The sequence below is a fragment of the Mustela putorius genome, unplaced genomic scaffold (assembly GCF_011764305.1).
Source record: "Mustela putorius furo isolate JIRA1106 unplaced genomic scaffold, ASM1176430v1.1 tig00003846_pilon_pilon_pilon, whole genome shotgun sequence".
Lineage (NCBI taxonomy): Eukaryota > Metazoa > Chordata > Mammalia > Carnivora > Mustelidae > Mustela > Mustela putorius.
Window position 1 is genome coordinate 6,827,039 of NW_025421999.1, and position 26,929 is coordinate 6,853,967.

Genomic DNA, 26,929 nt, shown 5'->3' on the forward strand with positions numbered 1-26,929 from the left:
CATACTTCAAAGTCTTACTATTGTATCTGTCACATGACATTTGTGTTCACATGACATTTATGTTAAATGAATTATAGAGTGTTGAATACAGCAATAATGATAATAGGTAAAAGCTACTGATGAATACTTTTAATAGCGTAGGTATTTAGTGTCTGCCAAGATTCATGTTTCCTCATCAATTATATTCTGCCGAAAGCTTCTCTGAATCACCCAAGCTCTAGTCCCATCGTCCAGGCATATATGGGTTTCTCACATTACATGAAGGACCAGTGTAAGCTAAGCTTAGAGATTTATAATTTCTTAATACATTTTATGAAATTTTATTTTAATTCAGCTTAAGGTGTTTTTATTGCTACTTTAGAGTAGTTTCTTTCTGGATGAAAAAATAAATGTTTTGTACTATTTAATAGCCACCTACTATACACATTACACGTAAAAGCATGATTTTATTTTACAATGAGACATAGATACTGAATTACATCAAATACCTTTATGCACTGATAGATCATACAGTTTCTCCTTGAGCTAATCATATTATAAAGTTATAATAATAGCTTTTCTAATAATGAACCTTCTTTACACTCATGAGATGAAGCCAATTTAAACATGATATATAAATCTAATACACTATTGTGCTAAATTTTGTGTATGTTTGCCTATATACTCATAATAAAAATTGGTATTTCTTCTTTATTACTGTAACCACTCCTGTTAAATTTTGATATCAGAGTTATACATACATGGCAAATTCACAAACTATTTTTTATTTTCAACACTATAGGAAAATTAAATTGCACAGAAATTACCTTTCCTTGGACATTTGAAAAGAACTTCTAGTGATATCACTTGGGTTATGGGTTTTTAACTTTTGCTTTTGTTCTTTTTTGCTTCAAAAAATACTTTTGAAGAATGCTTTGCACAATTTCTATTTATACTGTAATAATTTTTTAATTTTTATCTTCTTGAATAAATTCAGTACCACAGTTTTTTAGAAAATTAACCAATAAAATCTAGATTATCAAATTAGCCTCAAGCTATATAAGGTATTCTATCATAATTTATAATTTTCTTAGTTTTCTGTATCATTTACTGTATTATCTTTCACATTCTTAATAGTATTTTCTTTTATTATGTTTATTATATAGGGCTAGTTGCTTATTTATTTTAATGATAAAACTAAAGGAGCAACATACATTTATTAGTACTAATTATCATACCATATAATTAAAATTCCTTCAAAACAACTGTGTGAATTTATTCTTTCCTATCAAACTCCATTTGCCTGGGAGTTCCCTAGCACGGAATGCTGGAAACAGATCAAATACTTTCATTATTTGAGTTTCATTTGTTCTTTAATGTGCACACACACCAATCTTGCTTCCAAAAGAAGATATCATTACCTTTTTTCCTCCAGTTTGAAAAGTTTAGGCAGTCTGGGTTTTTTCTGCAGGAATATTTTAGGATATTGCTTTATAAACATAGTGTGAGCTGAGAACACACTGCTAGAACTCCTGTTTTAAAAATATAAAGAGAGAAAAATTAAAGTTTAGATATCATCAGATAATAGTTTCCGAGAAAAAGATTTTTAACTTCAGACATACAACTATTTACCCTAAAAAGCAAATAAAAAAGTATGAAACCTAAATACTCTATGCTTTAAAATTATCCACTATAAAAATTGTCCATAGTGTGCCTCAGTAAGAAATATTTTATGAACATCAGATTTATGGGAATGTCAATTCCAAAAATTTAATTTTAAGTTGAGCCTTCTTAAAAATTTTATTTCTGTAATTGATGAAAGCCTTTACATAAAATATGCCACATAATTAAATTCCTCCAAAATGATTCAAATAGAGTTCACATATACATTACCAAAAAGTATATTTATCTGAATCTTTGTGATGATTTATGAAAATCTCATGCACTGTATTTTTAGGACCGGAATAATGATGTGTTAGAGCAAAAGATCAGAACTTCCCAATCCAGAAGATCACTGGAATCATTGGGATGCTTCTTTTAAGTACAGATTTCTGATCCTTTTCCTGAGGAAACAAGATCTCCAAAGATGGAAGTCAGTGTGGACTTCTCTATTTTAGATATCCTACTCCACAATGGACCTAAATGGCTCACTTGGTTAAGTGTCTGCCTTCCTCTCAGGTCATGATCCCAGCATCCTGGGATCAAGCCCAGCATCATCTGTCTCCCTGCTCAGTGGGGAGTCTGCTTCTAACTCTTCCTCTGCCTGCCGCTCCCTCTGTTTATGCTCTCTCTTTACCTCTCTTTCTGTCAAATAAATAAATAAATAAATTTCCTTCTCCAGGTGATTCTTAATTGTAGCCAGTTTTGCAATCCATGGCAAATACTAAAAATGCCAATAGCAAGATCCACTGGATATAGTAAATTATCACTCAGTGTCACATAATGACTTATATTTCTGGAAAATGTGCTTCATTCCATTTTTAATTGACAACCACCATGAATAGTTGGTCAACTGTTTTTAAATGTTAAGCATTCATCTTAACAGCTTTTTTCAATAATTATCAAAAATGATCACACTTAATATGTCAATGAGTTAAGGAAGCTGAAATGGATGCATTCCTGGAAACCTATAAACTTCTAAAACTGAATCAGGAAGAAATTAACAACCTGAATAGACCAATATCTAGTAACAAGATTGAAGCAGTGATCAAAAACCTCCCAAGAAACAAGAGCCCAGGACCTGATGGATTCCCTGGAGAATTCTATCAAACATTCAAAGAAGAAATAATCCCTATTCTTCTGAAGCTATTTCAAAAAAATAGAAACAGAAGGAAAACTTCCAGACTCTTTTTATGAAGCCAGCATTACCCTGATCCCCAACCCAGGCAAAGATTCCACCAAAAAGGAGAATTTCAGACCAATATCCCTGATGAACATGGATGCCAAGATTCTCAACAAGATCCTAGCTAATAGGATCCAATAGTACATTAAAAAAATTATCCACGGGGCACCTGGGTAGCTCAGCGGGTTAAGCCTCTGCCTTCAGCTCAGGTCATGATCTCAGGGTCCTGTGATCAAGCCTTGCATCGGGCTCTCTGCTCAGCAGGGAGCCTGCTTCCTCCTCTCTCTCTGCCTGCCTCTCTGCCTACTTGTGATCTCTGTCTCTCAAATAAATAAATAAAATCTTAAAAAAAATTATCCACATGATCAGGTGGGATTTATCCATGGGACACAAAGGTGGTTCAACATTCTCAAATCAATCAATGTAACAGAACAAATCAATAAGAGAAGACAGAAGAACCACATGGTAAACCTGGTGATTCACAGACCTGTACCCCTGGGGATAAAAATATATGTTTATAAAAAATAAAAAATTAAAAAAAAAAAAAAAAAAAAAAAAAAAAAGCTTTTGACAAGATACAGCACCCATTCCTGATTAAAATCTTCAAAGTATAGGGATAGAGGGAACATTCCTCAAATTCATAAAATCTATCTATGAAAAACCCATAGTGAATATCATCCTCAATGGGAAAAAGCTGACAGCCTTCCCTTTGATACCAGGAACACGACAAGGATGTCCACTCTTGCCACTGTTGTTCAACACAGTACTAGAAGTCCTAGCAACAGCAATCAGAAATAAAAGGAAATAAAAAAACAAATAAAAGGTATTCAAATTGGCAAAGAAGAAGTCAAACTCTCAGTCTTGGCAGATGACATGATACTTTATATGGAAAACCCAAAAGACTCCACCCCCAAACTACTAGAACTATATAGCAATTCAGTAATGTGGCAGGATACAAAATCAATGTACAGAAATTAGTTGCTTTTTTATACACTAACAATGAAAATATAGAAAGGGAAATTAGAGAATCGATTCCATTTACTATGGCACCAAGAACCATAAGATACCTGGGAATAAACCTCACCAAAGAGTAAAGGATCTATACTCGAGGAACTACAGAACACTCATAAAGGAAATTGAAGAAGACACAAAAATATGGAAGAGTATTTTATGCTCATGGATCAGAAAATAAACATTGTTAAAATGTCTATACTGCCTAGAGCAATTGATACTTTCAATGCCATCCCAATCAAAATCCCACAGGTATTTTTCAAAGAGCTGGAACAAACAATCCCAAAATTTGTATGGAACCAGAAGGTTCTCGAGTTGCTAAGGAAATGTTGATAAAGAAGAACAAAACTGGGGGCATCGTGTTGCCTGATTTTAAGCTTTACTACAAAGCAGTGATCACCAAGACAGCATGGTACTGGCACAAAAACAGACACATAGACCAGTGGAATAGAGCAGAGAGCCCAGATATGGACCCTCAACTTTATGGTCAAATAATCTTTGAAAAAGCAGGAAAAAAATATACAGTGGAAAAAAGACAGTCTCTTCAATAAATGGTGCTTGGAAAATGGGATAGCAATATGTAGAAGAATGAAACTCAACCATTCTCTTACACCATACATAAAGATAAACATGAAATGGATAAAAGACCTCAACATGAGGCTGGAATCTATCAAAATCAGAGAGGAGAACATAGGCAGCAATCTCTTTGACATTGGCCACAGCAACTTCTTTCTAGATAATGTCTCCAAAGGCAAAGGAAAGAAAAGTGAAAATGAACTTTTGGGACTTCATCGAGACCAAATGTTTCTGCACAGCAAAGGAAACAGTCAACAAAACAAAAAGGCAACCCACAGAATGGGAAAAGACATTTGCAAATGACACTATAGACAAAGGGCTGATATCCAAGATCCATAAAGAACCCCTCACACTCAACACACACAAAACAGATAATCATGTCAAAAAATGGGCAGAAGACATGAACAGACACTCCTCCAAAGATGACATAGAAATGGCTAACAGGCACATAAAAAAATTTTCAGCATCATTAGCCATCAGGGAGATTCAAATCAAAACCACATTGAGATACCACCTTACACCAGTTACAATGTCCAAAATTAATAAGACAGTAAATAACAAGTGTTGGAGAGGAGGTGGAGAAAGGGAATCCTCTTACACTGTTGGTGGGAATACAAGTTGGTGCAGCCACTTTGGAAAACAGTGTAGAGATTCCTTAAGAAATTAAAAATAGAGCTTCCCTATGACCCTGCAATTGCACTCCTGGGTATTTACTCCAAAGATACAGATGTAGTGAAAAGAAGGGCCATCTGTACCCCAATGTTCATAGCAGCAATGACCACAGTCACCAAACTGTGGAAAGAACCAAGATGCCCTTCGACAGACAAGTGGATAAAGAAGATATGGTCCGTATATACAATGGAGTATTATGCCTCCATCAGAAAGGACGAATACCCATCTTTTATATCAACATGGACAGAACTAGAAGAGATTATAAGTCAAGCAGAGGAGTCAATTATCATATGGTTTCTATGGACTCTGAAAAACAATCTGAAGGGTTTGAAGTGGCAGGGGGGTGGGAGGTTGGGGTACCAGGTGGTGGGTATTATAGAGGGCACAGATTGCATGGAGCACTGGGTGTGGTGAAAAAATAATGAATACTGTTATGCTGAAAATAAATAAATTAATTTAAAAAAATTATCATATGGTTTCACTTACTTGTGGAGCATAAGGAATAACACGGAGGACATTGGTAGATGGAGAGGAGAAGTAAGTTGGGGGAGACAAACTATGAGAGACTGTGGACTCTGTGAAACAAACAGGGTTTTGGAGGGGAGGGGTTGGGGGTTGGGTGAGCCTGGTGGTGGGTATTATGGAGGGCACGTATTGCATGGAGCACTGAGTGTGGTGCATAAACAGTGAATTTTGGAACACTGAAAAATAAAATAAAATAAAATGGGGAAAAAATGATAATACTTAAAAATGAACACTGACAAACAACTTAGTCAATATTTGCCACATGGCAATGAATATAAAAATCCTCAAGAAGGCTTTTCTTGTTTCACTGCCAATATAAATAATATCAACACACTATAAAATATTTATAATAGCTTATTTCCTCCTGGCCAAAGTTTCCTAAAACATAATATTAATTCTTTACATAAAACAAATATTCCATACTTTAAGAATGTTATGTAAGTTAATTGATTCACATAATGCAATGTGGATTTGATTTAATATGACATTAGGTATTTTCATGCCTAATCTCACACTACAGAGATACACAGAACAAGAATCCACTCTTTTTTTTTTTTAAAGATTTTATTTATTTATTTGTCAGAGAGAGAGTGAGTGAGAGCAAGCACAGGCAGACAGAGTGGAAGGCAGAGTTAGAGGGAGAAGCAGGCTCCCTACAGAGCAAGGAGCCCGATGTGGGACTCGATCCCAGGACGTTGGGATCATGACCTGAGCCAAAGGCAGCTGCTTAACCAACTGAGCCAGCCAGGCGTCCCAAGAATCCACTCTTTAAAAAAAAAAAAAAAAAAAAAAAAAAAAAAGTTTTTATCTATTTATTTAAGAGAGAGAGGGACAAGATAGCAAGAGAGAGCAGGAGCAGGGAGGAGGGAGAAGCAAGCTTCATTTGAACAGGGAGCCTGATGTTGGGCTCGATCCCAGGGCCCTGGGATCATGACCCAAGCTGAAGGCAGACGCTTAACTAACTGAGCCACCCAGGCACCCCTAGAATCCACTCTTTTTAAAATCTAGTCACTGATATCATTAGAAGCTTTTCCAAGATCTTTTTTTTCTCCCCATTTGGAACTAGCATTTTACAATCATTTATTTTACACATCTACTTGTAATATGTCGAGTACTTATTATATGCAAAACATTAGACTAAGATCTTTACATGATTTGTCTCATTATATATTTATATAACCTGACAAGGTTGCTATTCTTTACTGCCCATTTTACACATAAAGAAACTGCAAACTTGATTAATATAACTAGGAAGTAGAGGACACAGAATACAAAGGAAAACTAAATTGACTTGAAAATCCATTCTCAGGGTGCCTCCTGGTTTTGGTTCAGGTCATGATCACCAGATCCTGCAATGGAGCCCTGGGTCGGACTCCATGCTCAGCAGGGAGTCTGCTTAAGAATTCTCTCTCTCCCTTGGGGAGGGTATGTGATTTGGTGAGTGCTGTGAAGTGTGTAAACCTGGTGATTCACAGACCTGTACCCCTGGGGATAAAAATATATGTTTATAAAAAATAAAAAATTAAAAAAAAAAAAAAAAAAAAAAAAAAAAAAAAAAAGAATTCTCTCTCTCCCTTTCTCTTTGCCCCTCCCCTTATGAGCCCTCTCTCACATTCTTTCTCTAAATAAGATAGATAGGTAGGTAGGTAGATAAAACAATCTTTAAAAAAAATTGTCTTAACCTTTTGGATATACTGCACCCCCAAAATAATAAAACATGTTAGTTCTTACTAAGTGACAGCCATTATTCTAGGCAGTTTACATGTTTCAGATAATTTATCCTTATACAACTATATTAGCTGATATTCTTATCATCCCCATTTTGTAGAAAAAGTAATTGAGAGCCAAGAAATACTAAAGTCGGACCTCTTTCCTTTGTCTACATGGAGTCTATTCTACAAGACTTGGAAACTTACCCCAATCTGTGATCTGGATATATCATCTTTGGAGTAACTGAGAAGTTTACACCAAAATGCTAAGACCTTCACTGTTGTCATTTTCTATATGTATGACTGAGTTGCTTGCTTCACTAATGCTGAGAATTTTCAAGATTTGGTGGCTGGTGTACATGGGCCAGTGCTTCTGATCTGTCTCCAAAGTAGTATCATCAAGAAGCAAAAGATGTGAAACGTTAAAGTGGAAGAATCAAATGTTAGAACTAGGAATGGTACAATTTTCAGAATGAGGCCCTAAGTGCCCTATGATGCTATGATGTATATTCTACATCACAAAAAGTAACTTGACAGCATATTCCTATTTCTGTATCTCTTTTGAAATAAAAACATATAGTTCTCTGCATTCAGTAGGTATGTATTATTGTCTAAAACTATGTAATGTCTGCAAATAATTGCTTCTAAATATGGATAGCAGAATAGATTAAGAGAAATGATATAAATATAATTAGACAGCCAGGAACACAGAAAGATTAAGAATTATGGCAAGGATGACTATGGATCCAAATAGCTATTTGACACTTGAATACTGTCCACAAAATAACTTTCATAATTTCCTAGGCTATGAGTAAACACTGTCTATTGACAAAGTTCATTACCTTATTGATGCTCACCTGCAAGGAAACTCCCCTACAAAAAAAGAACTTCAATTTCCTCAAGCAGATGAAGGGGAGATACATCCAAAACCTATAGATTTACTCACAAGAGCTCTAGAACACTTTCAGGGTGCTCTATATCCAAAGGTCACAAAATTAAATGCTTATAATAGCCAAGCACATATTAAAAGGTGGGGACTACGCTAAACTGGAAAGAATGCCCATAAAGCCACAACCCTCCTCTCTCTCTGCTGTTGTTTTCTCATTTTTATCACGTATTAAGAAAAGTCCAAAGTGCAGACTCTGCAGGCTTTTGTTTTGTTTTTGTTTTGTTTAATTTGCTTTTACAGAAGCCAGAAGTCTGAAGTTTCATGTGAAATTTTTATTTTTAAATATTAGTAACTGCTGTAGGTTGAATTTGTCCCCCCAAAATTCATATGTCGAAGTCCCAGCCCCTAATGCAATTGTATTTGGAGATGAAGCTTTTAGAATATGGTGCTGGGAAAACTGGGCAGCTATATGTAGAAGAATGGAACTCGACCATTCTCTTACACCGTACACAAAGATAAACTCAAAATGGATAAAAGACCTCAACATGAGACAGGAATCCATCAGAATCCTAGCGGAGAACATAGGCAGTAATCTCTTCGATATCAGCCACAGCAACTTCTTTCAAGATATGTCTCCAAAGGCAAAGGAAACAAAAGCGAAGATGAACTTTTGGGACTTCATCAAAATCAAAAGCTTGTGCACAGCAAAGAAACGGTCGAGAAAACAAAGAGGCAACCCACAGAATGGGAGAAGATATTTGCAATTGACAGTACAGACAAAAGGTTGATATCCAGGATCTATAATGAACTCTTCAAACTCAACACACATAAAACAGACAATCATATCAAAAAATGGGCAGAAGATATGGACAGACATTTCTCCAATAAAGACATACAAATGGCTATCAGACACATGAAAAAATGTTCATCATCGCTAGCCCTCAGGGAGATTCAAATTAAAACCACATTGAGATATCACTTTACACCAGTTAGAATGGCCAAAATTAGCAAGACAGGAAACAACATGTGTTGGAGGGGATGTGGAGAAAGGGGAACCTTCTTACACTGTTGGTGGGAATGCAAGTTGGTGCAGCCTCTTTGGAGAACAGTGTGGAGATTCCTCAAGAAATTAAAAACAGAGCTTCCCTATGACCCTGCAATTGCACTCCTAGGTATTTACCCCAAAGATACAGATGTCGTAAAAAGAAGGGCCATCTGTACCCCAATGTTTATAGCAGCAATGGCCACGGTCGCCAAACTACGGAAAGAACCAAAATGTCCTACAACGGACGAATGGATAAAGAAAATGTGGTCCATATACACTATGGAGTATTATGCCTCCATCAGATAGGATGAATACCCAACTTTTGTATCAACATGGATGGGACTGGAAGAGATTATGCTGAGTGAAATAAGTCAAGCAGAGAGAGTCAATTATCATATGGTTTCACTTATTTGTGGAGCATAACAAATATCATGGAAGACAAGGGGTGTTAGAGAGGAGAAGGGAGTTGTGGTAAATTGGAAGGGGAGGTGAATCATGAGAGACTAAGGACTCTGAAAAAGAATCTGAGGGGTTTGAAGTGGCAGGGGGGTGGGAGGTTGGGGTACCAGGTGGTGGGTATTATAGAGGGCACGGATTGCATGGAGCACTGGGTGTGGTGAAAAAATAATGAATACTGTTATGCTGAAAATAAATAAATTTTTTTAAAAAAGAAAAAAAAAAGAATATAAAGTTAAATGAGATCATGAGGGTAGGGACCTAATCCGATAGGACTGGTAGTCTTCTAAGAAGAAGAGAAAGACCTCTCTCTCTCCACATGTACACATGAAGGCCTGGTATATTCCGGTATTTAAGACAATCTATGGTTTTATGTTATGGCAGCCTAAGCAGCCTAAGACCATAACTTACTTTTTAAAAAGTTTTAAATTACTGTGTGAATCAATCAAAATAATCTTCAGGCTGTACACCAATTATACTATCTCAGGCCAAAGAAGGAGCCCCAGTTAATAGCTTTGATGGTGTTCCTAACTACATGACACGTAGTTACTTCTTGCGTTCTCTACTAGGTTGTGCCTATGATAAGAAATAAAAGAATCTTAGTCGTGGGCTCAAAATGATCTAAATTTGTACATTAATTTTTCTACTTTATATAAACTTAAGCAGGTCATTTATCCTTTATATGCCTCAGTTCCTTATATATCAATTAATAGATACATGTCTAAATAACAATTCAATTTTTAATATACAATGATTTTATATCCATCTCAAAAATTTCTCTATGTTGCAAAAAAACATGTCTTTTTCTTCCTGGGCACAGAGCTAAAAAGTACATTTCCCAACCTTTCTTGCACTTAGATGTAGTCTCATGGCTGAGTTCTAGCCAATGGAACATGGAAGAGAGGGTGAAAGTAATATGCACCATTCCAGACCAGGCCCATCAAAATCTGCTCCCAACCTCACCAAAAAACCTTCCTACCTAAGATTCTCCATGTCTTTTTCCCTTCCAACTTGAAGCAAATGAGTAGGGTAGATGTGAAAACCACACAGAAAGATGGGAGAACAAAATGGGAACAGCCTACCAATCAACCTATAAGGTTTGAGCTGAGAAACAAAAAAACTTCTATTATGTTAAACCACTGAGATTTAGGGTTTGTCTATAACTGCTAACAACTCATATCTTATAAGTTGTTAACAACTTATATACCCTAACAACTTATATCTTCTGCATGTATCTTCTGCATTCTGTTTAGTTCTGCTTACAAATTTGGGAATAATAAATACACTTTTAATAAAATACTTATTGATGAATTATATTTATGTGATTTCCCTAAGGCAATTTACATTTTTTCATTTTAAATTAATTAAAACAAGTCATAAAAAGTTGAATCTATTCAACCTCTTATAGATTTTTTCCTCCTGAATTTTTCTTTTATATATTATAGCATCTATACATTTATTTGATGAAAACTAAAAAGAATATAAATGTTATTCTTCTGCACTAGAAGAAGGTGCAGTTGTAATTTAATACAAATTAAGTTCACTTTATATATATATATATATATATATATATATACACACACACAGAGAGAGAAAGAGATAATATATTATACATTATATAAAATGGATTTATGTTTTCTTTTATTTATTATATATTACATTGTATATAATGGATTTCATTATTTTATTACACTAGTAATTTAAAGAAAAAAATGTTCTGTTATAAGGTCAATGTATTTAACATACCCTAGCTACTAAATGGAAAGATCAATCAATCAGCAATCTTCAGATAATGCCACTATAAAGTGTCATTCTATTCAGTTTCTTCTGACTTAACTTCTGAAATTTTTTGAAATGTTAGTATCTAGTTATGAGTACATTTGATCAGCTTCCTTATCTACGGATACAGCTCACCTCCAATGACTTCATGGCTTCAAAATTATTTGATTATTTTTTCAAAGGAGCTCTACTCCTATGCCACTACAGTTGATTAGTAGATACATTAATCATAAAGATTAATCCCTATACTTTTTATTTTCATAAAGTTTCTGGAAAAAAAATTAAAAGATATGTTTTGACAAAGCCAACTGTAAAGATATGACTTGAAGACCCAAACTAAACCTTTTATAGGGATATTGACCTGTCATAAAATTTTTCCAGAATAAATACTCAATTAGCATATAAACTGAAGTTGTGCTTTGTCTCTTATAAACAATTCCAACTTCTCATTTATTTATCTTTAGAAAAGGAATATCTACCTTTGGGACTGTTGTACTAGTTAGAAGTAATAAAAGCAAAGCTTTGACCCACCATTTATAATATATTAGGCATGTAAAAATAATAACTATTACTACAAACCAAGGTACAGAATATATGCATACAGTAACAAATTCTTCAATTTTTAAAAATGTAGAGATAGAGGGGTGGCCCAGTGGCTCAGTCAGTTTTGCATCTAACTGTTGGTTTCAGCTCAATTTATGGCCTCAGGGTCCTGAGATCCAGCCCCACATCAGGCTCCATGCTCAGTATAGAGTCTGCTTAAGATTTTCTCCCCCTCTCCTTCTGCCCCTGCTGCTTGTGCTCTCTCTCTTTAAAACAGATAAGTATTTTTTTTTAAGTGTAGAGATATAAACTCTACTTCTTTATTTAAAGGACCTACACAATGAGTCTAAGGGAAATTTTCATTGTTGTAATAGAACTATTAAAAAGAAAATATCTGGCACCCATTGTCTTGTAGTGTAGAACATCACACCTTAGAAAAAAGATCTTCACAGTTTCTAAATCATGACAGTCTTGATTCTCTAAAGAACTCTGTTCTTGCACATATCATGCAAAAGAACTTTCTGTTACATTATTCATCTGACAAGGAGGAAGTGATGTCTCTGAGGAGCACCATATTGCAACAAAAAGGAAATGAAAGTGAGTGGATACCTGAGATGTGAACAAGAAGTAGACAGGAGGGGTAGGATTTTGAGGAGGGCAATGGGAGGAAAATGCAACTTGACCCAGGAAAAAGGAGGGGAGCCCAGCCTGAGGACCTTGATTTAGAGAGAGATTCTTGAAGGAGAATGAAAGAATGTCAGCTTCTTCATATATCCTGGTTCTAGGAAGAGAAAGTTATAAATTCTCCCTGGGGGAAAGTATCCACAATTTAGGTCACATGTTATTATATGTTGAGAATAAGCAAATCTTTCACAGAAAGATTATCTGCAAAGACAAGTTACCATGAGTGGAGCATTAGAATTATACTCCTAAAGACTATATGTATGTTAGATATAGGGTATAGAATGGTATAAGATATTTGTAGAAATAAAAGATAGAATAACAGTGATGATCAATAACAAAAGACTATCAGGAATGACCAGACAAATTTGAAAAAAGAACTTGGTGGAACATCTCAGAATGAAAATTATAATTATTAAAATTAAAAACACAATGAAAAGGACAAAGATCAAATTAGAGAGAGTTGAATAAGAAATTAAATTTGAAGATATATCTGTAGAAATTCACAAACACATCAGAGAAATAATATGGGCAAAAAAGTGTAGACAAAAAGATCAATGAGGGCGCCTGGGTGGCTCAGTGGGTTAAGCTGCTGCCTTCGGCTCAGGTCATGATCTCAGGGTCCTGGGATCGAGTCCTGCATCGAGCTCTCTGCTCAGCAGGGAGCCTGCTTCCTTCTCTCTCTCTCTGCCTGCCTCTCAGTGTACTTGTAATTTCTCTCTGCCAAATAAATAAATAAAATCTTAAAAAAAAAAAAAAAGATCAATGAAACAGAACAGTAAGCCCAGAAATAGATCCACATGTATACAATCACATGATCAAATCGAAAGAGCAAAGGCAGCTCAATACAGAAAGGATATTTTTTTCCAAAAATGGTATTATAACAACTGGACATCTCTCTGGGAAAAAAAAAATGCATGGGTACACAGACTTTACACCCTGCACAAAATTATCTCTAAATAGATGACAGACCTAAATGTAAAAGCCATAATTTTATAACTTGCAGGGAAAAAAAACTGGAAAATAATCTAAGTGACCTTCAGTGTGGTGATGACTTCTTAGATTAAACACCACAAACAGGAGGAGTCAAGATGGCGGAGAAGTAGCAAGCTGAGACTGCTTCAGCTAGCCGGAGATCAGCTAGATAGCTTATCTAAAGATTGCAAACACCTGAAAATCCATCGGCAGATCGAAGAGAAGAAGAACAGCAATTCTGGAAACAGAAAATCAGCCACTTTCTGAAAGGTAGGACCAGCGGAGAAGTGAATCCAAAGCGACGGGAAGATAGACCCCGGGGGGAGGGGCCGGCTCCCGGCAAGCGGCGGAGCAACCGCGCACAAAATCAGGACTTTTAAAAGTCTGTTCCGCTGAGGGACATCGCTCCAGAGGCTAAACCGGGGCGAAGCCCACGCGGGGTCAGCGTGGCCTCAGGTCCCGCAGGGTCACAGAAGGATCGGGGGTGTCTGAGTGTCGCAGAGCTTGCGGGTATTGGAACGGGAAAGCCGGCTACAGAGACAGAGCCGACAGTAATCTCGCAGCTCCGTGTTACCTTGAACCGGTCGCAGGCTCGGTGAGCTCGGAGCGCGGCCGGAGGTCAGGCAGACGGGAGTAACTGGGGCGCTGTTCTCTGAGGGCGCACTGAGGAGTGGGGCCCTGGGCTCTCGGCTCCTCCGGGCCGGAGACCAGGAGGCCGCCATTTGTATTCCCGTCCTCTGGAACTCTACGGAAAGCGCTCAGGGAACAAAAGCTCCTGAAAGCAAACCCGAGCGGATTACTCACCCCGGCCCCGGGTAAGGGCGGTGTAATTCCGCCTGGGGCAAAGACACTTGAGAATCACTACAACAGGCCCCTCCCCCAGAAGAACAACAAGAAATCCAGCCGAGACCAAGTTCACCTACCAAGGAGTGCGGTTTCAATACCAAGGAGAGCAGCAGAATTCCAGAGGAGGAGAAAGCCAAGCACGGAACTCATGGCTTTTTTCCTGTGATTTTTTTTAGTCTTGCAGTTAATTTAATTTTTTCTTTTTCATTTTTTTTTTTTTTTTCTCGCCTTCGGGTAAAATTTTATTTTTTTTAACTGTTACCTTTTTCTTTTTTAACGATTTTTTTACTAGTTTATCTAATATATATATATATATATTTTTTTTACATTTTTCTTAGGTGTTTTCTTTTTTAAAATTCTTTTCTTTTTTTTTTTTTTTTTTTTTTTTTTTTTTTTTTTCTTTTTCTTTTTTTTTCTCTCTTCCTTTTTGAACCTCTTTTTATCCCCTTTCTCCCCACTCACGATTTTGGATCTCTTCTAATTTGGTTTAAAGCATATTTTCCTGGGGTTGTTGCCACCCTTTTAGTATTTTACTTGCCCCTTCATTTACTCTTATCTGGACAAAATGACAAGACGGAAAAATTCAACACAAAAAAAAAGAACAAGAGGCAGTACCGAAGGCTAGGGACCTAATCAATACAGACATCGGTAATATGTCAGATCTAGAGTTCAGAATGACAATTCTCAAGGTTCTAGCCGGGCTCGAAAAAGGCATGGAAGATATTAGAGAAACCCTCTCGAGAGATATAAAAGCCCTTTCTGGAGAAATAAAAGAACTAAAATCTAACCAAGGTGAAATCAAAAAAGCTATTAATGAGGTGCAATCAAAAATGGAGGCTCTCACTGCTAGGATAAATGAGGCAGAAGACAGAATTAGTGATATAGAAGACCAAATGACAGAGAATAAAGAAGCTGATCAAAAGAGGGACAAACAGCTACTGGACCACGAGGGGAGAATTCGAGAGATAAGTGACACCATAAGACGAAACAACATTAGAATAATTGGGATTCCAGAAGAAGAAGAAAGTGAGAGGGGAGCAGAAGGTATACTGGAGAGAATTATTGGGGAGAATTTCCCCAATATGGCAAAGGGAACGAGCATCAAAATTCAGGAGGTTCAGAGAATGCCCCTCAAAATCAATAAGAATAGGCCCCACACCTCGTCACCTAATAGTAAAATTTACAAGTCTCAATGACAAAGAGAAAATCCTGAAAGCAGCCCGGGAAAAGAAGTCTGTAACATACAATGGTAAAAATATTAGATTGGCAGCTGACTTATCCACAGAGACCTGGCAGGCCAGAAAGAGCTGGCATGATATTTTCAGAGCACTAAACGAGAAAAACATGGAGCCAAGAATACTATATCCAGCTAGGCTATCATTGAAAATAGAAGGAGAGATTAAAAGCTTCCAGGACAAACAACAACTGAAAGAATTTGCAAATACCAAACCAGCTCTACAGGAAATCTTGAAAGGGGTCCTCTAAGCAAAGAGAGAGCCTACAAGTGGTAGATCAGAAAGGAACAGAGACCATATACAGTAACAGTCACCTTACAGGCAATACAATGGCACTAAATTCATATCTCTCAATAGTTACCCTGAATGTGAATGGGCTAAATGCCCCTGTCAAAAGACACAGGGTATCAGAATGGATAAAAAAACAAAACCCATCTATATGTTGCCTCCAAGAAACACATTTTAAGCCCGAAGACACCTCCAGATTTAAAGTGAGGGGGTGGAAAAGAATTTACCATGCTAATGGACATCAGAAGAAAGCAGGAGTGGCAATCCTTATATCAGATCAATTAGATTTTAAGCCAAAGACTATAATAGAGATGAGAGGAAGGACACTATATCATACTCAAAGGGTCTGTCCAACAAGAAGATTTAACAATTTTAAATATCTATGCCCCCAATGTGGGAGCAGCCAACTATATAAACCAATTAATAACAAAATCAAAGAAACACATCAACAATAATACAATGATAGTAGGGGACTTTAACACTCCCCTCACTGAAATGGACAGGTCATCCAAGCAAAAGATCAGCAAGGATATAAAGGCCTTAAATGACACACTGGACCAGATGGACATCACAGATATATTCAGAATATTTCATCCCAAAGCAACAGAATACACATTCTTCTCTAGTGCACATGGAACATTCTCCAGAATAGATCACATCCTCGGTCCTAAATCAGGACTCAACCGGTATCAAAAGATTGGGATCATTCCCTGCATATTTTCAGACCACAATGCTCTAAAGCTAGAACTCAACCACAAAAGGAAGTTTGGAAAGAACCCAAATACATGGAGACTAAACAGTATCCTTCTAAAGAATGAATGGGTCAACCGGGAAATTAAAGAAGAATTGAAAAAAATCATGGAAACAAATGATAATGAAAACACAACGGTTCAAAATCTGTGGGACACAACAAAGGCAGTCCTGAGAGGAAAATATATAGCGGTACAAGCCTTTCTCAAGAAACAAGAAAGGTCTCAGGTACACAACCTAACCCTACACCTAAAGGAGCTGGAGAAAGAACAAGAAAGAAACCCTAAGCCCAGCAGGAGAAGAGAAATCATAAAGATCAGAGCAGAAATCAATGAAATAGAAACCAAAAAAACAATAGAACAAATCAACGAAACTAGGAGCTGGTTCTTTGAAAGAATTAATAAAATTGATAAACCCCTGGCCCGACTTATCAAAAAGAAAAGAGAAAGGACCCAAATAAATAAAATCATGAATGAAAGAGGAGAGATCACAACTAACACCAAAGAAATACAAACTATTATAAGAACATACTATGAGCAACTCTACGGCAATAAATTTGACAATCTGGAAGAAATGGATGCATTCCTAGAAACATATAAACTACCACAACTGAACCAGGAAGAAATAGAAAGCCTGAACAGACCCATAACCAGTAAGGAGATTGAAACAGTCATTAAAAATCTCCAAACAAACAAAAGCCCAGGGCCAGACGGCTTTCCGGGGGAATTCTACCAAACATTTAAAGAAGAACTAATTCCTATTCTCCTGAAACTGTTCCAAAAAATAGAAATGGAAGGAAAACTTCCAAACTCATTTTATGAGGCCAGCATCACCTTGATCCCCAAACCAGACAAGGATCCCACCAAAAAAGAGAGCTATAGACCGATATCCTTGATGAACACAGATGCGAAAATACTCAACAAAATACTAGCCAATAGGATTCAACAGTACATTAAAAAGATTATTCACCACGACCAAGTGGGATTTATTCCAGGGCTGCAAGGTTGGTTCAACATCCGCAAATCAGTCAATGTGATACAACACATCAATAAAAGAAAGAACAAGAACCATATGATACTCTCAATAGATGCTGAAAAAGCATTTGACAAAGTACAACATCCCTTCCTGATCAAAACTCTTCAAAGTGTAGGGATAGAGGGCACATACCTCAATATCATCAAAGCCATCTATGAAAAACCCACCGCAAATATCATTCTCAATGGAGAAAAACTGAAAGCTTTTCCGCTAAGGTCAGGAACACGGCAGGGATGTCCATTATCACCACTGCTATTCAACATTGTACTAGAGGTCCTAGCCTCAGCAATCAGACAACAAAAGGAAATTAAAGGCATCCAAATCGGCAAAGAAGAAGTCAAATTATCACTCTTCGCAGATGATATGATACTATATGTGGAAAACCCAAAAGACTCCACTCCAAAACTGCTAGAACTTATACAGGAATTCAGTAAAGTGTCAGGATATAAAATCAATGCACAGAAATCAGTTGCATTTCTCTACACCAACAGCAAGACAGAAGAAAGAGATATTAAGGAGTCAATCCCATTTACAATTGCATCCAAAACCATAAGATACCTAGGAATAAACCTAACCAAAGAGACACAGAATCTATACTCAGAAAACTATAAAGTACTCATGAAAGAAATTGAGGAAGACACAAAGAAATGGAAAAATGTTCCATGCTCCTGGATTGGAAGAATAAATATTGTGAAAATGTCTATGCTACCTAAAGCAATCTACGCATTTAATGCAATTCCTATCAAAGTACCATCCATCTTTTTCAAAGAAATGGAACAAATAATTCTAAAATTTATATGGAACCAGAAAAGACCTCGAATAGCCAAAGGGATATTGAAAAAGAAAGCCAACGTTGGTGGCATCACAATTCCGGACTTCAAGCTCTATTACAAAGCTGTCATCATCAAGACAGCATGGTACTGGCACAAAAACAGACACATAGATCAATGGAACAGAATAGAGAGCCCAGAAATAGACCCTCAAATCTATGGTCAACTAATCTTCGACAAAGCAGGAAAGAATGTCCAATGGAAAAAAGACAGCCTTTTCAATAAATGGTGCTGGGAAAATTGGACAGCCACATGCAGAAAAATGAAATTGGACCATTTCCTTACACCACACACAAAAATAGACTCAAAATGGATGAAGGACCTCAATGTACGAAAGGAATCCATCAAAATCCTTGAGAACACGGGCAGCAACCTCTTCGACCTCTGCCGCAGCAACATCCTCCTAGGAACAACGCAAAAGGCAAGGGAAGCAAGGGAAAAAATGAACTACTGGGATTTCATCAAGATCAAAAGCTTTTGCACAGCAAAGGAAACAGTTAACAAAATCAAAAGACAACTGACAGAATGGGAGAAGATATTTGCAAACGACATATCAGATAAAGGACTAGTGTCCAGAATCTATAAAGAACTTAGCAAACTCAACACCCAAAGAACAAATAATCCAATCAAGAAATGGGCAGAAGACATGAACAGACATTTCTGCAAAGAAGACATCCAGATGGCCACACAGACACATGAAAAAGTGCTCCATATCACTCGGCATCAGGGAAATACAAATCAAAACCACAATGAGATATCACCTCACACCAGTCAGAATGGCTAAAATCAACAAGTCAGGAAATGACAGATGCTGGCGAGGATGCGGAGAAAGGGGAACCCTCCTCCACTGTTGGTGGGAATGCAAGCTGGTCCAGCCACTCTGGAAAAACAGCATGGAGGTTCCTCAAAATGTTGAAAATAGAACTGCCCTATGACCCAGCAATTGCACTATTGGGTATTTACCCTAAAGATACAAATGTAGTGATCCAAAGGGACACATGCACCCGAATGTTTATAGCAGCAATGTCCACAATAGCCAAACTATGGAAAGAACCTAGATGTCCATCAACAGATGAATGGATCAAGAAGATGTGGTATATATACACAATGGAATACTATGCAGCCATCAAAAGAAATGAAATCTTGCCATTTGCAACAACATGGATGGAACTAGAGCGTATCATGCTTAGCGAAATAAGTCAAGCAGAGAAAGACAACTATCATATGATCTCCCTGATATGAGGAAGTGGTGATGCAACATGGAGGCTTAAGTGGGTAGAAGAATAAATGAAACAAGATGGGATTGGGAGGGAGACAAACCATAAGTGACTCTTAATCTCACAAAACAAACTGAGGGTTGCCGGGGGGAGGGGGTTTGGGAGAAGGGGGTGGGATTATGGACATTGGGGAGGGTATGTGATTTGGTGAGTGCTGTGAAGTGTGTAAACCTGGTGATTCACAGACCTGTACCCCTGGGGATAAAAATATATGTTTATAAAAATAAAAAAATTAAAAAAAAAAAAAAAAAAAAAAAAAAAAAAAAAAAAAAAAAAAAAAAAAAAAAAAAAACACCACAAACATCATTCATGAAAGGAAAAATTAATAAGTTAAACTTTATTAGCATTTAAAACTTCTGCTTGCAAGACACTACTGTGAGAATGAACAGATAATACACATACTGGGAAAAAATATTTGCAAAACACCTATTTGATAAAGGGCTGATATCCAAAATATAAAAATAACTTTTAAAACTCAACAATAAGAAAACAAACAACCTAATTAAAAAAATCAGTAAAAGATATGAACAAACACCTCACAAGGAAGAAATACAGATGGAAAATTAATATATAAAAAGATGCTCCACATTACAGATCATCAGGGACAAGCGAATTAAAATAACAAGGTATCAGGGGCGTGTGGGTAGCTCGGGTAAGTGTCTGACTCCTGATTTCAGCTCAGGTCAAGATCAAAGGGTCCTGAGATTGAGCCCCAGGTAGAGCTCTGCATTGAGCGTAGACCCTCCTCAAGATTCTTTTCCTCTCCCTCTGTGTCTACCCCCACTTGTGTATGTCTCTCTCTCTAAAAAACAAAACAAAACAAAACAAAAAAGAAAAACATGAGATACCACAACACACCTATTAGAATGGCTGAAATTCAGAACACTGACAACACAAATTGCTGTCAATGAATGGAGCAACAAAAACTCTCAGTGATGGCTGGTGGAAAGGTGGTGGTACTCACACTTTGGAGGCCAGTTTGGTGGTTTCTTACAAAACTAAACATACTCTTACCATGCAATACAGCAATTGCACTCTTTGGTATTTCCCAAGTTGGTAACTTAACATTCACACAAAAACCTGTACATGAATATTTATAGCAGGTTTATTCATAATTGCGAAAACTTGGAAGCAACTATTCTTCAGTTGAATAGATAAACTGAAGTACATCCATATAATGAGTATTATTCAGTGACAAAAGGAAATGAGCTACCATGTCATGAAAAAAGATGAAGGAATCTTAAATGTACCATTGCTAAGAGAAAGAAATCAATTTTAAATAGCTAATAACTGTATTTTTTCAAGTATGTAACATTTTGGAAAGAGTAAAACTATAGAAATAAGATTGGTGGTTACCAGAGATTAAGGAAGAAGGGAAGAGCAGGTGAAACACAAGGAATGTTTAGAGCAGTAAATATTCTATGATACTGTGATGGTGAATACATGTCCTTATACATTTGTCAAAAACCCTAGCATGTGCAACACAGTGAACCTGTTATAGACTTTAGTCAATAGTAATATACCATATTGATTAATTAGTTGCAACAAATATACCACACTTATGCAAGATGTTAATAATACGGGAAACTAAGAGAGTAAAGGGTATTTGGAAACTCTACTTTCTGCTCAATTTTTCTGCAAACATAAAACTGCTCAAAAAATAAAGTCTATTACAAATATATGAATAATGGGGCACCTGGGTGGCTCAGTGGTTTAAAGCCTCTGTCTTCGGCTCAGGTTACAATCCCAGAGTTCTGGGATCAAACCCCGTTCCAGCTCTCTGCTCAGCAAGGGAGCCTGCTTTCCCCCCCTCTCTCTGCCTGCCTCTCTGTCTACTTGTGATCTCTGTCTATCAAATAAATAATAAAACCTTTAAAAAAAATTTTTAAATATGAATGAAATAAACATATTTACTTTGTTGTAGTACACAATGAGGAATTAAGATAAGAAGAGACTTGAGAATGGAACTTTAATTGTAAATGTAGTAGTCCTGGAGACAGGTAACTAGACAGGTAACTAGACAAGTAACTAGAATTGAGTACTGGATAAAAAAATAAGTAGCAAGTATTAGAAATACAAAGGAACAGTGAAATCTAAGTATAACATATGGAAAAATAAAGAAACAAGTGTATAAAACATGCCTACAAGATTTTCATGCTTCAATTACTAGGTAAATGGTAGGCACTCAGCAAATATCTTTTGAATACCAGCTATGTTCCTTGAACTGAAATAGGCAATGAAAATACAGTGGTGGGGTGCCTGGGTGGCTCAGCGGGTTAAGCTGCTACCTTCGGCTCAGGTCATGATCTCAGGGTCCCAGGATTGAGTCCCACATTGGGCTCTCTGTTCAGCGGGGAGCCTGCTTCTCTCTCTCTCTTTCTCTCTCTCTCTCTCTCTGCCTACCTCTCCATCTACTTGTGATCTCTGTCAAATAAATAAAATCTTAAAAAAAATAAATAAAAAAGAGGGGCGCCTGGGTGGCTCAGTGGGTTAAGCTGCTGCCTTCAGCTCAGGTCATGATCTCAGGGTCCTGGGATCGGGTCCCGCACCGGGCTCTCTGCTCAGCAGGGAGCCAGCTTCCCTCTCTCTCTGCCTGCCTCTCCATCTACTTGTGATTTCTCTCTGTCAAATAAATAAATAAAATTTAAAAAAAAAAAAAAAAGAAAGAAAGAAAATACCGTGGTGAACCAAACTCATATGATTGTTTCCCTCTGGGAATTCAGAATCTAATTGTGATAATATTATAAGGAATGGAGATGAGAAGCAAGTTTTCATAAGAATATGAGTTTGTTTCTTAAATCAAGATACAGGGACATATTTGAGGGTTAATCACATCTTAGAGATCACTTATAGCTTCTCTAACTTGAGAAGGCCTATCTAAGAAAACATCCTCTAGAACAAAGTTCCTTAAGAGGACAAGAAATTAAGAGAAGAAGGGGATTATGGGTTCCTGGAGCAAATTCCAATGTGTATTTGGGGTGGGGGGTCCCTCCACAAAATACCAAGCAATTCTGGGGATACCACTAAGGTATCTGAGAATTTAACTCAGTTCTTACACTGCCTGGAGGTAGTGCTAGATCTCACAGATTAAGGGTTCAGTTCCACGAGACTGTTCCCATCTCACTTCAGATGCCAATCACATGTAGCAGAACCCCAGATTATGAACAACTCTGTTCAATTTGGTCACAGGGGCAGATTTCCATGACTCTTTCCAAGTTAAGGTTTGATTAATTTGCTACAGAGGCTCATAGCAAAGTTAGGGGCACTCCCCACCCCCCAAACAACCCCCTTTGCAGTTGAAAATCCATGTAGAACGTTTGATGTCCCCAAACTTAACTAACAGCCTACTGTTTGCCAGAAGCCTTACTGATAACAAAAGCCAATTAATACATAACTTTATGTCAGACGTGTATATGCTGTATATTTACAATAAAGTAAACTAAAGGGGAAAAAATGTAGGAAAATACATTTATAGTACATTATAGTACTGTGTACATTTATAGTACTGTACACAGAAAGTGTTTCCCTAAGAGCAGGAAGCACAGAGTCCCATCTCCGGGGACAAAGGAGCTAGCTGGCACCATGTCCCTCCCCATAAACCTCAGCATAAACCAACTTAAATAAAACAGCACAGCACCAACACTGGCTGCCTACACCAAATCTTTACCCCTAGGCTTCGCTAGTACTGCTTTTCTCAGGCTAAGTGTTCCTAAGGACCAGTTCAGCAAGTCCCTTCCCCCAAAAAAGCAGCAAAACCCCCCATATGCACCATGTCTACTGACCAACCATAGAGCTCTGCAAAGCTTCAGTTCTAGTGAAAGTGGCATTAGGTCTCATTTAACAAGTAGATCAGAACACAATTAGTTAAAACCCACCATACTCTGGCCGAGGTTCAAACACTGTCCATTGCAGGCAAGGAGAACCTCTTCCAATGACTAACCTGAGTGACAGAACAGCAAAACACAGCAGCAGAGTGCACAAAGCACACACTACAGACCCTCCCTGAAGCACCAGACTCTAGACACTATATAATCTCTTCTTCATAAAACCATTACTCTCAGAAGCAGGAAACATAACAGGATTTCTACCACACAGAAGATGAGACCTAGACAAAATTCCAAGACAGGAAGTCATCCCAAAAGAAAGAACAAGAAAAAATAATGGCCGGAAATCTAATTGAAACAGATATAAGAAATAGGCCTGATCCAGAATTTAAAGCAATAGTGATAAGAATATTAGCTGGGCTTGAGAGGAACGTGGAAGACATCAGGGAGAACCTTACTGCAGATATAAAAGAGCTAAAAAACAATCAGCCCAAAATGAAGAATGCAGTAACTGTGATTCAAAACCAGACAGACCACAAGGATAGAAGAAGCAGAGGAATGAACAAGTGATACAGAAGATAGAATTATGGAAAATGATGTATCTGTACAAAAGAGAAAAAGAAGAATGATGGATCAAGAAAGTAGACAGGGAACTCAGTGACTCCATCACACATAATATTCATATCAAAGAAGTCTCAGAGAAAGAGAGAAAAAGGAATAGAAGGTTTATTTGAGGAAATAATACCTGTAAACTTCCCTAATCTGGGGAAGGAAATAGACATCCAAATCCAGGAGACACAGAAAACTCCTATTAAAATCAACAAAGCAGGCCAACACCAAGACATACTGTATTTAAATTTGCAAAATATAGTGGTAAAGAAAAAATCCAAAAAGCAAACATTAAAAGAAGTCCTTAACTTACAAATCTCTGCAGCTGCAGATCTCTCCACAGAAAGTTAGCAAGCCAGAAGAGAGTGGCAATGATATATTCAACATGTTGAAGGGGAAAAATATGCAGTCAAGTATACTCTACCCAGCAAGGCTATAACTCAGAACAGGAGAGAAGAAGGGTTTCCCAGACAGGAAAAGAAAACTAAAGGAGTTCGAGACCAGTAAACCAGCCATGCAAAAAATATTAAAGTAGATTCTTTGAGTGAGAAGAAAAGACCAAAAGTGACAAAGACTAAAAAGGACTACAGAACATCACCAGAAACAGCAACTCTACAGACAGCATGATATCATTAAATTCGTATCTTTCAGGATTCTCACTGAATGTAAATGGACTAAATGCTCCAATCATAAGAACTATTTTCAAAGATCTTCTTGTCTCCTTTCTCTTCTACACTTTATTTCCTTAAAAATAAAAATCACCTATCACTTTTTATCTTAGTTTTTACATGAAAAAGTTTGCTTTTGCCTGATACACTAATAGAATTAGCAAAACACCCTCACTAAGAAAAAGATAATATATTTTGCAATATACATAGTTATCATGAAGAGCCAACCATTATCAATAGACCCTAAGAGCCTTAAACTGATCCAGGAGCCTCCTTAAAATAATTTCTATTGTCTCCATCAACCTCTAAAATAGTCTAGTAACTTAGTGTACTTTACCTTAACCTAATGCAATGAGAAACAATTACTGAATGCCATTTTTAATATTTTAATTAATTACTATAATTTTAATGATATCATTTTCATCTTTTCTAATGTAAAAGTACAAAATAAAAGATACAGTTTGGGAAAATGAGGCAAAATTAATCATCTTTAAATTGAGGACTTTCCACTAGATGACTTCTGACTACAATCTTCTGACTCTATAATATTGTGTGTATGAGGAAATGATGCTAGATAGTCAACTTAAAAATGGACTTTGGAGTAAAACCCATTTATGAGTTATAATCTCTGTAAATATAAAAAATATATAGTCAGCACAATATATATATATAGTCCTCTGTATTTGAGGTTAAGTGGCTATGTATTAGTAATATTAATCACTAATAAGTACTGAACTCTATATCCCAGTCACAAAGCTAACTGACAAGCACCACTCTTACACAAATGTACAAATGTATATGCATCATCACTGTTTATCTTTTATATTTCCAAATTTAGACATGTTTAAATGTTTTTGCATGAAATTACAAGAATAATAGGCCACATAAGAAAATGCATTTGCAAACAGGTAGCCTCATGTTTGTTTGTTTGTTTATTTGAAACTTAGGAGAACACACATTTCCTTTTAAACCATATTACTCTGTTTATTACTATGTAAACTGAACTTTAACCGTAAGAGCTGACTGATCATCAAGTACTTTGACTAAAAGGAAAAAAATCTCCAAAGCATGAAATGTCAAACCAACAGAAGGTGCTTTTAAAAAAATATTTAAAAATGATTAGCTCTCTAGACAACAGTACCAAAATAAATAAAAGAGCACCTGGGTGGCTCAGTCAGTTAGGCAAGTACCACCGGCTCAGATCATGATCCCAGGTCCTGGCATCCAGGTCGACATCTGACTCCCTGCTTCTCTCTCTCCCTCTGCAGCTTCCCCTATGCACTCACTCGCTCTCTCTCTCTCTCAAATAAATAAAATCTTTTAAGTAAGTAAATAAATAAATAAATAATCACACTATAAATACACAGCTTTCCTCCTAACTGACACGTAGAAAACCCTTATACATTTTTAAAGCACCAAGAAGATAATTAGTTCTCTCAACATTAGAATGTAACTCAATTCAAAACATTGAACTCTATGCCAAATGTCTGGGGGTAGGAAGCAATAAGATGAACAAATCTTCTGCCCTCATGGAATATATAGTCTGCTAGAGATGAGAAGTCTTACATCCAAGAATTTAGAAATCCAAAGTGACATCATTCCTCTTCGTTACACACTTTTTCTTTTACTTGAAAAATTCCAGAATAACATACTAATATATTGCCTTTATTCTCAGAGGAGAAGAAACATCAGACAGACACCAACTGGCTGACTACATGCATTTGGGTGCAGCCACCACACACTGGGGCTTGCTTTTTGTACAAAGTTTATGCATATACAAACACACAGGCACAAGGGTATAAAATCCAGTGAGAAGAGTTCTCATACGCCTAGGTAGGGGACAGGAGTAGCTTCAACAGCTGGGACCGAGTACAGGGTGGAGGCA

The 26,929-nt window shown here is 36.9% G+C and overlaps 1 protein-coding gene across 1 annotated transcript in view; it reads right to left on the reverse strand.

Moving 5' to 3' along the window:
* LOC101690996 (cyclic nucleotide-binding domain-containing protein 1) overlaps window positions 1-26,929 on the reverse strand; it is a 64,447-nt gene that overhangs the window by 16,502 nt on the left and 21,016 nt on the right. Inside the window, exon 3 of the mRNA XM_045063123.1 lies at window positions 1,401-1,511. Coding sequence (XP_044919058.1) covers window positions 1,401-1,511 — 111 coding nt within the window. The remainder of the gene's footprint in view (window positions 1-1,400; window positions 1,512-26,929) is intronic.